At 37.9% G+C, this 12,767-nt stretch overlaps 2 protein-coding genes and 1 long non-coding RNA gene across 3 annotated transcripts in view; 2 read left to right on the plus strand and 1 right to left on the minus strand.

The window, feature by feature from the left end:
* The window catches only part of LOC103518564, a 29,366-nt gene extending 24,407 nt beyond the window's left edge, over positions 1 to 4,959 (minus strand). The window contains exons 1-5 of the mRNA XM_026830325.1: positions 4,530 to 4,959; positions 3,791 to 3,964; positions 2,910 to 3,068; positions 1,165 to 1,256; positions 442 to 611 (exon numbers count right to left, since the gene is read on the minus strand). Coding sequence (XP_026686126.1) covers positions 442 to 611; positions 1,165 to 1,256; positions 2,910 to 3,068; positions 3,791 to 3,964; positions 4,530 to 4,757 — 823 coding nt within the window. The 5' untranslated portion in view covers positions 4,758 to 4,959. The remainder of the gene's footprint in view (positions 1 to 441; positions 612 to 1,164; positions 1,257 to 2,909; positions 3,069 to 3,790; positions 3,965 to 4,529) is intronic.
* Positions 4,960 to 5,853: 894 nt separating this feature from the next.
* On the plus strand, positions 5,854 to 6,732 carry LOC113471287. The gene is made up of 2 exons (XR_003394048.1): positions 5,854 to 5,967; positions 6,696 to 6,732. It is a non-coding gene; the product is annotated as an uncharacterized LOC113471287 (long non-coding RNA).
* Positions 6,733 to 7,468: 736 nt separating this feature from the next.
* LOC108253591 (cyclin-dependent kinase 3-like) lies at positions 7,469 to 10,135 on the plus strand. Its single transcript, XM_026830326.1, has 6 exons — positions 7,469 to 7,608; positions 7,682 to 7,748; positions 8,338 to 8,411; positions 8,787 to 8,991; positions 9,147 to 9,437; positions 10,019 to 10,135. The coding sequence occupies exons 1-6, from the start codon at positions 7,469 to 7,471 to the stop codon at positions 10,133 to 10,135; spliced, it is 894 nt and encodes a 297-aa protein (XP_026686127.1).
* The last annotated feature ends 2,632 nt before the right edge of the window (positions 10,136 to 12,767 follow it).

Genomic DNA, 12,767 nt, shown 5'->3' on the forward strand with positions numbered 1-12,767 from the left:
GAATTCAACAAAACATCCAAGGGACCAGCAATTTTCCCCCCTTATCGAGGTTTCCGAATTATAGAAGTGTTTCCCAATTACAGTTATAAATGATTGCAATGATAACCATTTAGACCGGTAACGCTAAGAGAGGTTTGACTGTAATAACAAAACAAGTAGGTATATCTACTCAGATACTATACTCAGGTAGGAGCAGATCATGGAGTATACTGGCACAGATTCCTACAGTGAGCTGAAGAGATTAACCCAAGACAGAGAAGCATGGAGAAGAGTTGCCAACCAATCCTTGGATTGAGATGATAGATACTACTCACATTTTCTCCTATGATGCACAGGCAAGGTAACTCCAGACGCTAGCATGCCCTCTCGCTTCCTCTGTCTCCATACATCAGAGAGGTTTGACTGTAATAATAAAACAAGTACCTAGGTATATCTACTCACATTTTCTCCTATGATGCACAGGCAACGTGACTCCAGACGCTAGCATGCCCTCTCGCTTCCTCTGTCTCCATACATCCAGGGGTAGAATAGAGTCTTGAGCTGATGGGGTGTAAGACATACGATCTCCCACTTGATTTGTGCACGACTCGAAGTGGTTGAGGACGCGCAGTCTGGAGCAAAATAGTCATTTGAATTAGAGATGAGTAAAGAGTGAGTTATAACAAGACTACGTTGTAACCTCTAGGTCGCGGGTTCGAAAAAAAAGACCGCTCTTGGTTCGTTCATTTAACGCGTGATTCCGTCCTGAGCTGATGGGGTGTAAGACATACGATCTCCCACTTGATTTGTGCACGACTCGAAGTGATTCAGGACGCGCAGTCTGGAGCGAAAGAGTCATTTGAATTAGAGATGAGTAAAGAGTGAGTTATAACAAGACTGCGTTGTAACCTCTAGGTCGCGGGTTCGAAAAAAATTAAACCGCTCTTGGTTCGTTCATTTAACGCGTGATTCCATTGGAACAACATCTGAAGCACGCAGCATACAACATGTGTGGTCTGTAGCATATCTTCTGACATGTCTGTAATAGATTCGTATAAGCTTAACCCAACTTTTAGGGCTGTTGACTACTACGCCTAACCTTCGGAGTGAGCTTTTTGTGTAGGGAATGAAGCTGATTCCTAACTAGCCAAGCAGGAAGCATGTTAAGATAGGAGGTTTAGTTACCTTTTCAGATCATCTCCCTTCACAATGGACTCACGAGGCGTTAGACTAGGCTGCGCCGAATTCCCTGTGAACGCCGTACAACGCCAGGTCACCTAGAAACAAACAAACGAGTGATTTACATTTAAAAAATAAAATAAAAAAATAATAATTAAAACACACACACACACACACACACACACACACACACACACACACACACACACACACACACACACACACACACACACACACACACACACACACACACACACACACACACACACACACACACACACACACACACACACACACACACACACACACACACACACACACACACACACACACACACACACACACACACACACACACACACACACACACACACACACACACACACACACACACACACACACACACACACACACACACACACACACACACACACACACACACACACACACACACACACACACACACACACACACACACACACACACACACACACACACTGAAAGTCTACATAAATATTGTGTTAGTACCTATAAGCTGTGCCTTTCACCCCAACACTGCGTTAACGCGGCGTCAACTCGACGTTCACAAGACGTCAGGAGTGGGGGTAAAAATAGATCAGTTGCGCTTACTTGGGTGATGTTTCAAAGTCATAGAGCAGGAAAAATGAGGACCAACGGAATTTTTCTTTGTCTCCTACAACTTCTAGATCCCGAGATAAATCGATTTAAAAAATACCGGTAAATCGTAAACTTTGACGTCACGGCATACGCTCCCGTAGGCGATGACGTCACATCAAATGTCCCGAGCAAAGCTCCCTTGCAGGCAACGCATTAATGTGTTTGTGCGCATACGTTTCTGCGCAGTTCTTTCTGCTCCGCCGCTAGCGTGCTTGCATAGTGGCGCTACCTAGCGGACAAAAATAGCAACTGCGTTAAGTCTGACGTCACAAATCTTTGAACTCTTTCATTATAAAAATTGAATTTTCGACCTTTTACAGTTATTTTTTCGGAGTTTTGACCTCAGATTTGGATTTTTCCCAACTTTTTACATAGGAACCGACCATTTATTTATAATTTTTACCCATTTGCAACTCCTCCATTCAATTTGAAGAAGTACCTACTAGTATCTTTGACTTAGGTATATGTATATATATTTTTTGACATTCCACAAGTTCATATGAATCCAGAATGGAAATAGAACTCCATTACGAGAGCTTGATAACTGATAAACGAAAACTGCTTGTAGTGGTCAAGACGCTCGGCTGGTATCACAATTGAGGCATCCCTTGCGGGTTCGTATCACAATTGAGGCATCCCATCCAGATTGTTTATATAGTCAATAATTTGGAGTTTGATTACAATAATAGTAGAGCGTATTGCTGGTGTTTGCCTAAGCAATGCATCTTGGGATAATTAGTTGGTCTTAAGACTATGTTTTGGATGTGTTTGTTCAGTGTGATGATGTTTTATTCAAATTAAGTGACAGACAATGATCACATTTTTCTCTTGAAAGGTTGAGCACCTGCCTTGAGAGTGATAGGTCATGGGTTCAATTTCTGATCAGGACAAACTTTATCCCTAACAGATAGTTTTTTTTGAAACCCCTAATTTTCTACTGTCTTGTCATCTTCTTTTCTTCGATTTTGGAGGGTGATATTACTGTTGATGTCCCTCTACTGTTATGGGGTGCATCCATTAAGAGGGTACACTTAAAAAAAAAACTATGTACAGAGAGTTTTGAGATATACTCACACATTTACTTTTCCTCTGATTCAGTAAAGACTTGAGCATATAGGGATCAGAAATGTACGCCTTAGACCCATCAGAACAGGACACAAGTAGTTTCAAGTGAACATCACGAGTTACTCCAATCCAGTGATCTAAATACACAGCCAAGTCTTTGGAAAACGTCTGTAAGTTGAGAACAAACACAGAGTTGGGCTTAAACCCATAAAATACACAAGACTTTTCACTTTTTTTTTCTTTTTGAATTAAGTAAGCAAGGTCCACTGTTCTAAATGTTTGTTATACTATGTTATTAAACTCATAGAATAAACAAGACCTTGTTTAGACTACTGGGGTAAAGGGACTTTTTAATCTCATAAAAGCAGGATAAACAAGGTATATTCTATTCTATTGAAGCCAAATTATTAACTCTTGATGTGAGTTGAAAAAATAAATAGTATTTTGTTCTTTTTTAAAGAGAAAGAGAGACACGAGAGAAAGGGAGGGAATCAGGGAAAGAGAGGAAGGGAGGGAGGGAGGGAGTGCAGAATGAGTGACAGCTGAGAGACTATGAAAGAGAGGGAGGCAAAAAAGAAAGGGAGGAAATAAGAGAATGACAGAGAGTGGGGGGGGAAGGAGAAAGAGAAAGAGGAGAAAAATACAGAGGGAGGGAGAGAGAGAAAGAGGAGGGAGGGAGAAGTAGAGAAAGAGAAGAGAATCATGTATTGTGTGGCAGCTCCAAACACCCTAAAAAATCAGTGCTACTCACTCATTCTCCCAATGACAAGTACGAAAAAAATCTCCTCATAAATAATTTCCTCTATTAATGAAAGAGAGAAATCTCATGATCATTTTTGAGGGTATGTTCTAGATCTGGAGACTCTGGAGTCTAGACCAAAATATCTCACCGTTAAAGGGGACAATTGACTGGTGGGCAGATTTTCAATGACTAGTTTGGTCCCAACAATCTGAACTGTGGCAACAATTTTGATATCATTACAATAACCACGCTGGGTGTTCTTATCTTTCACAAGTCGCTTGACAACATCTCCTGGCATTAGTGAACGATCTGCAAGACCAACCTGTGAAATAAACAGAAATGACTCAATGTTAATACCTACTTTTATTTCACCTTATGAGACCGGGGTTCAAGTTGCACAGTACTGGCAGGATTCCATTTGATAGTTAGTGAGCCTGGACAGTCTGGACACATAAAGTAAGTAAGTAAGTAAGTAATAACTGATACATGGCACTAATAAGGACAATCAACATGGGGTAGTGGGGTAATATCTATGTGTGAACATTTAAATACTGACACATGTTGCTAAGATGACCCATTTATTTAATCTATGATATTAAATCTCATTTATTGGATAACTGGTTAGGTAAGTACCTAATTGATAATTGACCCATTATAAAGCTAATGTGAGTTAAACATTTGAACCAATTTGAAAGCAGGCATTGAGCTCTGTCCCATATAATGATGAATTTAAACTAGGTATTTGCCACCTCTCTACAGTACAAAAGCAAAAGGAGATGGTAAAACCTTTGTTTTTTTTTTTTTTTTTTTTTTTTTTTTTTTTTTTTTTTTTTTTTTTTTTTTTTTTTTTGGTGATTTAAATGTCATGTTAACTCATTAATAACTACCTTAGATTCAGAAAGAACTTCAGTGAAACCACTCGGATGCCATGATACTCGGATATGTCCCTTTTTCATTTTGTAGTCCTCATGGAGCTCGACTTCCGAGTCTGAGGTTTCATCATTGCTTGAAACAAGTTCAGAGTTTTCCACAACTGTTCCAAACTGAATCAATCCTTTGCTGTTGACGCGAAACACCTCATCTTCGTAGAAAAAGAAATTGTCCACAGCAGCCATTGGAGATTTCAATGGTTTTGAACGTTCTGTTTAACACATTGAACGGTGAGAAAATTGGAAACAGTTTTACCGTTTTATAAAACACTAAACTGAAGAGAAATAACAAAAAAGTTTGCAGAAGGAATAGGAATAAAATAACGAACGACTGGATTTAACAAAAATTTACAACGAAAGAACAGAATTTTATCTGGAAATTTTTTAATACCTCCTTACCTCGTACCTCCTACCAGTCCTACCTCCATAACCTCCATCCTCCATGATTTTTTTATCAGTCCATCCAGTGTTGTCAGATGACCTAGATATTTTCCTCCAGTACTGTCCATTTTTCAAAAGCACAAAAAATCTCCTGGATTTTTTTTTTTTTAATCTCTTGAAAATTCAGCCTTGTCTACCCCTCACCATCCCCGATCACCCTAAACTTAAACAGGCTTAAACCACATGACTAACCCCTTGAGAAAAAAAATATCCTCCACAGATTTCCGATCAAAGCCAAAAAACCCTCCCGTGCTCTGGCAACGCTGTATCTATCAGTATTAAATTTATCTTATCAACAAAAATAGGTATCTTATCACAAAATTTTCAATGCAATTTTTCTTATAGGTCTATGAGTGAAAGCTCTCATTTTATCTTATCAACAAAAATAGGTATCTTATCACAAAATTTTCAATGCAATTTTTCTTATAGGTCTATGAGTGAAAGCTCTCATTTTTAGCACGTAGCCCACGTAGGTTAAGCTAAAGGGCTTTATCTGAAAGCTGGAAAAGTTTTCTAGACTTTAAGAACTTTTGAAAAATGAAAAGAAAAATATCTCGCGTTAAATAACGCGCACCAATTTGGAACTGTAAACGCGGCTTGAAGTTTCTACTTCCTCAATCGGTAGACTTCGCGAGTCACAAAAGCGTACAACATGTGAGTGTCGTTAAATGTTTACAAACAAAACTTTCAAACATTCGGCCATTGACAAAAAGTTATTTCTGGTAAGTCCCCTCTTGCAACTTTTATCCACTTTCATCGGAAATTCAGGGTAAGCTTTCGATTAAAAGTTCATTTGTATGGAATAAGCGCCTTCTAATCCCTAACCTAGAACCTTCAAATTACTTCCTCAATCGGTAGACTTCGCGAGTCGCAAAAGCGTACAACATGTGAGTGTCGTTAAATGTTTACAAACAAAACTTTCAAACATTCGGCCATTGACAAAAAGTTATTTCTGGTAAGTGCCCTTTTGAAACTTTTATCCATTTTCATCGGAAATTCAGGGTAAGCTTTCGATTAAAAGTTCAATTGTATGGAACAAGCGCCTTCTAATCCCTAACCTAGAACCTTCAAAAGTGAACCGATTACCCTTGCAAGGAAAATCATCGCGCTCTAATCCAAACTCTGAGATTAAAAGTTCATTTGTATGGAATAAGCGCCTTCTAATCCCTACCCTAGAACCTTCAAAAGTGAACCGATTACCCTTGCAAGGAAAATCATCGCGCTCTAATCCAAACTCTGAGCTGACTGAATACTCGGGAGTTTTCATCGGAAATTCAGGGTAAGCTTTCGATTAAAAGTTCATTTGTATGGAATAAGCGCCTTCTAATCCCTAACCTAGAACCTTCAAAAGTGAACCGATTACCCTTGCAAGGAAAATCATTGCGCTCTAATCCAAACTCTGAGCTGACTGAATACTCGGGATTTGTCATAAGTAATACAGTACCAGAAGTGGATGGACAAATTAAGAATTACTTCTTTATTCCCCATTAAATATTCCATTTCATTTGCCCCATGTTCATTATTGTTTGCCCCTTGGTATTGCTAAGTACCACTTGTGAAATTGGTTTCATCTAATGAAAGCAATATGCTGGTACTTCAGTCTATTCCTGTGTCGATTTTGAGGTTATCTTTCCTGTTATTTGTGTCCAGTTATTGACTCAAGAGTCTCTCATCATTTTCCAGATTGCCCCGGTCGAATACCTCTTCCATCATGGGGGCAATACAGTACCAGAAGTGGATGGACAAATTAAGAATTACTTCTTTATTCCCCATTAAATATTCCATTTCATTTGCCCTATGTTCACTATTGTTTGCCCCTTGTTATTGCTAAGTACCACTTGTGAAATTGGTTTCATCTAGTGAAAGCAATATGCAGGTACTTCAGTCTATTCCTGTGTCGATTTTGAGGTTATCTTGCCTGTTATTTGTGTCCAGTTATTGACTCAAGAGTCTCTCATCATTTTCCAGATTCTGAAATTATATTTTAAGCTCAAGACTTTAGAAGATTTCTCTCAAAGTTCAAAGTAAACTTAAGATCATTTTTTGTTCCTTGTGGAGGCTGATCTTTTTCAAGAATGTACTATGTTCTGAAATTATATTTTAAGCTCAAGACTTTAGGAGATTTCTCTCAAAGTTCAAAGTAGACTTAAGATCATTTTTTGTTCCTTGTGGAGGCTGATCTTTTTCAAGAATCTCATGATCATTATGATAATAGTTTATATTAACTAAGTGAGAGCCATAATGATCACATTAAATTTCTTCCTTGGATGTCTGATTGAACATAAGCCTTTTTAACAAGTTAGAACATACTTTTCTCAAAATTTTGTTTAAAATTTATTGTTCTTGGCTTTCAATGCCTAAGCAATGCATCTTGGGATAATTAATTGGTCTTAAGACTATGTTTTGGATGTGTTTGTTCAGTGTGATGATGTTTTATTCAAATTAAGTGACAGACAATGATCACATTTTTCTTCCTTGGATGTCTGATTGAACAAACCATCCCTGCCAGATCTCAATCTAAAAGAACCAATAGAGAAAACGATAAATCATTCATTGTTTGTAATATTTGGAAGAAAAATAAAAACAATCAATTGCTGTAAATCCAAGTAACATTTCTTCATATTATTTTCTGTCATCTAATGATTGATTCCTCTGTGTTTGGTTTTCAGGAACGTGTCGGCAGAAGATGTGGTAACCTCCGTGTCCTCAACTCTTACTGGGTGGCCCAAGAAATATGTACTACGTTCTGAAATTATATTTTAAGCTCAAGACTTTAGAAGATTTCTCTCAAAGTTCAAAGTACACTTAAGATCATTTTTTGTTCCTTGTGGAGGCTGATCTTTTTCAAGAATCTCATGATCATTATGATGATAGTTTATATTAATTAACTAAGTGAGAGCCATAATGATCACATTTCTTCCTGGGATGTCTGATTGAACATAAGTTCCTTTTTAACAAGTTAGGACATATTTTTCTCAAAATTTTGTTTAAAATTTATTGTTCTTGGCTTTCAATGCCTAAGCAATGCATCTTGGGATAATTAATTGGTCTTAAGACTATGTTTTGGATGTGTTTGTTCAGTGTGATGATGTTTTATTCAAATTAAGTGACAGACAATGATCACATTTTTCTTCCTTGGATGTCTGATTGAACAAACCATCACTGCCAGATCTCAATCTAAAAGAACCAACAGAAAAAAAGATAAATCATTCATTGTTTGTAATATTTGGAAGAAAAAAAAAATCAATTGCTGTAAATCCAAGTAACATTTCTTCATAATCTTTTCTGTCATCTAATTATTGATTCCTCTGTGTTTGGTTTTCAGGAACGTGTCGGCAGAAGATGTGGTAACCTCCGTGTCCTCAACTCTTACTGGGTGGCCTGTCAAAGTGTGGTGGGGTTCATCGGATAGTTGAACAGGTGTTTTGTGTCATGCAGGCTTCCATGGCAAAGAGGACATTAATTAAAGATGGCTGGGTCAATTCTGGATTGATATGTGCTATGGATTTTAGAGAACTCTGATCTGAGTGTTGTAGTTTTCAACACTCACCTCTTTTAAGGCAACACCTTCAAGCAGTGTAGCACACATTTTGTCCTTGTTAGAACTCATCAGCTAGGCATAGCTCTCAAGTGCTGGCTAGTATAATTTCAAAGTTGCATTCGAAAAATAAATTTTGGGAAAATGAGAACTTGTATGAGATCATTTTTATTCATTCTTATTATAATAATGATTACTATTTTAGTTTTTATTGTATTATTATATATCCCCCCCAGGTCTCGAGTGCAAGTAGAAGGTGTACCATCGACTGCTCTACGAGAGATCTCAGTCCTCAAAGAACTTAAACATCCCAATGTGATTCGCCTACACGATGTGATTCCTGTGGACTTCAAACTATTCCTGGTGTTTGAATTCCTGCGACAGGATCTGAAGGATTTCCTGCAAACCACACCCGTTCCTGTACCACCTGCTCTGGCCAAGGTAAAACTAGAAAAGTCTGTGGAACACCTTAAGGCTCAATGCTAAAAAGGAAAGAAAAAAATAGGAGATCATTAGGCAAAAAAACCTGTGGAATATCTAAAGGCTCAAACCCAAATGCATATCCTCTGTTTAATTATTTTCTTGTTCTCACACAGAGCTACCTTTATCAACTACTCGAAGCCCTGCGCTACTGCCACTCTCGTCGCATCATTCATCGGGATCTCAAACCGCAGAACATCCTAATCAACAAGTCCGGAGCGCTCAAGCTTGCAGACTTTGGCCTCTCCAGGGCATTCACTATTCCAATGAACCGCTATACACATGAGGTGGTGACACTGTGGTACCGGCCTCCTGAGATATTGCTTGGTGCTAAGGTGTACTCGACCACAGTTGATATTTGGTCAGCTGGCTGTATCTTTAGTGAAATGGTAAGTGAGAGGAACATAGTGATCTTTTTTTTTTTTTTTTTTTTTTTTTTTTTTTTTTTTTTTTTTTATTATGTCAACAAAAAATTGCTACAAAAAGGAGCCGTTGAGTTAGGTGGAACAAAAAGAAGCTTTCATTATCGTAGCCTCTGTATAGTTTCCTTCAAATTTATTGATGTGAAATCATGTGAAAACGGGGTTACGTCGAGGCGATTCGAGTCGAAGATACCTACAAAAAAAAACGATAATCGGTGGATGTGAATGGAGCCTAGCGCAAAAAAGCGGCGCAGCGTTGATCGTGTGAACGAGGCTTTGTTTACATTTTTTTTCGCGGGCATTTGATTGTTTTGATTCTTCTCACAAAATTTTTTGTGTGTGGATGTGGAAAATCGGAAAAGTTTACCAAAACTCGCAAGTAAAAGGAAAGGATTTTCAGGATTCAGGAGGAAGAATGCTGAAAACAGGACATTAGACTGCCGTTTATTATTACGAAAACTCAGGTTTGTCCATTGAAGTTTAGTTTCACCAACAAAATGACGTCTACCCTCTTGGATTTCCATCAGAGTACTGACCACTTGTTGGCCTTTCTGTGAAATGATTAGCTCACCACAAGTGGAACTAAAGAAGGTATTTTAGCAAGAGAAAACTGTGCTGTAGATTGGAAAACTATCACCTGCCAATCACAAAGTGCTTACAAAGATAAGAATCCCTTATCTTAATCTATTGAGGTCCTGCAATCATATATAATAATTATGAGATTTCTTTCAAGAGGTTTGATAGAGGAAACTACTGCTAAGCAGCTAAGGTGTTATCATCCTGAAAGTGAAGGGAGAAGTGTCTACCCTCTTGGACTTCCATCAGAGCACCGAGCACCTGTTGGCCTTTCTGTGATGTGATTAGCTCACCCCAAGTGGAACTAGAGAAGGTATTTTAGCAAGAGGAAACTGTGCTGTAGATTGGAAAACTATCACCTGCCGATCACAAAGTGCTTACAAAGGTAAGAATCCCTTATCTTAATCTATTGAGGTCCTGCAATCAAATAATTATGAGATTTCTTTCAAGAGGTTTGATAGAGGAAACTAACTGCTAAGCAGCTAAGGTGTTATCATACTGAAAGTGAAGGGAGAAGAAAGACAAGATAGTGGAGATCCAGTCGTTTGAAGAACAAACCTCTGTCTAAGATAAAATCTGCTGTGGCAGGAATTGAATGCTTGCCTATCATTTACAGCTCAGGAGCTCAGTTTCAGTGTGACTTTGAATTCCCAATCATTCTCTTACTTTAGGAATGGTCAACATTAGTTGGGTAGGTAGGTAATTTTTGTTATTTTTATTTATTTATTTTTTTCATTTTTATTTTAGATTCAAATCCCCTGACACAGAAAAATGTCAGCCATATCCCCAGCTGCCTCCACGTCAAGTAAAGATGATCAACTTAAGCTAGACCGATTCAGCATGAAAGAGAAGCTAGGTGAAGGAACCTATGGAGTGGTGTACAAGGCTATTGATCACATGACTGGTGAAACAGTGGCTATCAAGAGAATCAGATTGGATATGTAAGTTCCTGCTAGGTACTTTTTCCAGGAACTTGGCCTCCTGGACTGGTTTGTCCCATAGGTCCACAGGTCCACACGTCAAAGTGTGGTGGGGTTCATCGGATAGTTGAACAGGTGTTTTGTGTCATGCAGGCTTCCATGGCAAAGAGGACATTAATTAAAGATAGGTAGGTAGGTAATTTTTGTTATTTTTATTTATTTTTTCATTTTTATTTTAGATTCAATCCCCTGACACAGAAAAATGTCAGCCATATCCCCAGCTGCCTCCACGTCAAGTAAAGATGATCAACTTAAGTTAGACCGATTCAGCATGAAAGAGAAGCTAGGTGAAGGAACCTATGGAGTGGTGTACAAGGCTATTGATCACATGACTGGTGAAACAGTGGCTATCAAGAGAATCAGATTGGATATGTAAGTTCCTGCTAGGTACTTTTTCCAGGAACTTGGCCTCCTGGACTGGTTTGTCCCATAGGTCCACACGTCAAAGTGTGGTGGTGTTCATCGGATAGTTGAACAGGTGTTTTGTGTCATGCAGGCTTGCATGGCAAAGAGGACATTAATTAAAGATGGCTGGGTCAATTCTGGATTGATATGTGCTATGGATTTTTAGAGAACTCTGATCTGAGTGTTGTAGTTTTCAACACTCACCTCTTTTAAGGCAACACCTTCAAGCAGTGTAGCACACATTTTGTCCTTGTTAGAACTCATCAGCTAGGCATAACTCTCAAGTGCTGGCTAGTATAGTTTCAAAGTTGCATTCGAAAAATTAATTTTAGGAAAATGAGAACTTGTATGAGATCATTTTTATTCATGGTAATGGTAATGGTAATGATATTACTTTTATTTAACAATAATTACAAAACAATACATGGTAAATAACAATTGAACAAGCAAAATGATAAAAATGTACAGATTAATGAATTGAATTTTTGCTATGCTAATCAATTGTTCGTTTTTTAACATAGTAAGTATTATAAACCCAATGTGGCTAAGCACGGGTGGGGTTTATTATTTTTAAATTCATCTTTTTCCAATTATTTTTAACAAAACTCTTTTCCTTGCTGTTTTTAAAGGTAGGTATTTTATTTGATTTTTTAGGTGGTATTTTTGAAGTTATTATTTTTTTCCCCTTTTCTAAATTACATATGTTAATGCGTTAATGGTTAATGATTTTTCTGATTTTTTCTTTATTATTTGGCGTTTTTAGCCATTCCCGTATTCTATTTCTTATACATGTTAAACTGGTTGCTTCAATTGGCTGCCATAATCCTTCGGGTATACAGTTGAAGACTTTGCTGCCTACGTAAGAAAAGTGTCTTTGGGTCAATGATCTGTGAGTAGTCTTCGTTGTCATTTGTCCTCTTTGTCGGGTATTGTAGTTAGTCTGTCCAGGTCTCCACATGTCCTGTTTTTTAATGCTAAATGTACAAGTTTTGAAAATGTAAGTGTCTTGTATAGTAGGTACGTCAAATATTCTGTAAAGTTCGTCTGAGTGAAAGTATCTGTCTTTGTCAAGTATTATACGTAGGAGTATGTTTAAAGTCCTGTTCAGTGGTGTCATCAAGTTTGAGTAAGCTCCGCCCCATGCTACTATGCAGTATTGCACTAAGGATTGAACCATGGCAAAATAAATCTCTCTGAGCAAAGATTTGCTGCAGACGCGTTTCAAATTGTTAAAAACATACATGAGATGGCGGAGCTTACTCTTGAGTTGGTTTATGTGGTCTGTCCATTTTAAGTGTTGGTCTATTAGTATGCCTAAGTAACGTGTTTTCGTCAGTCTTTCTAGTGTAATAGT

The sequence above is a fragment of the Diaphorina citri genome, unplaced genomic scaffold (genome assembly GCF_000475195.1).
Source record: "Diaphorina citri unplaced genomic scaffold, Diaci psyllid genome assembly version 1.1 scaffold2251, whole genome shotgun sequence".
NCBI classification, from domain to species: Eukaryota; Metazoa; Arthropoda; class Insecta; order Hemiptera; family Psyllidae; genus Diaphorina; species Diaphorina citri.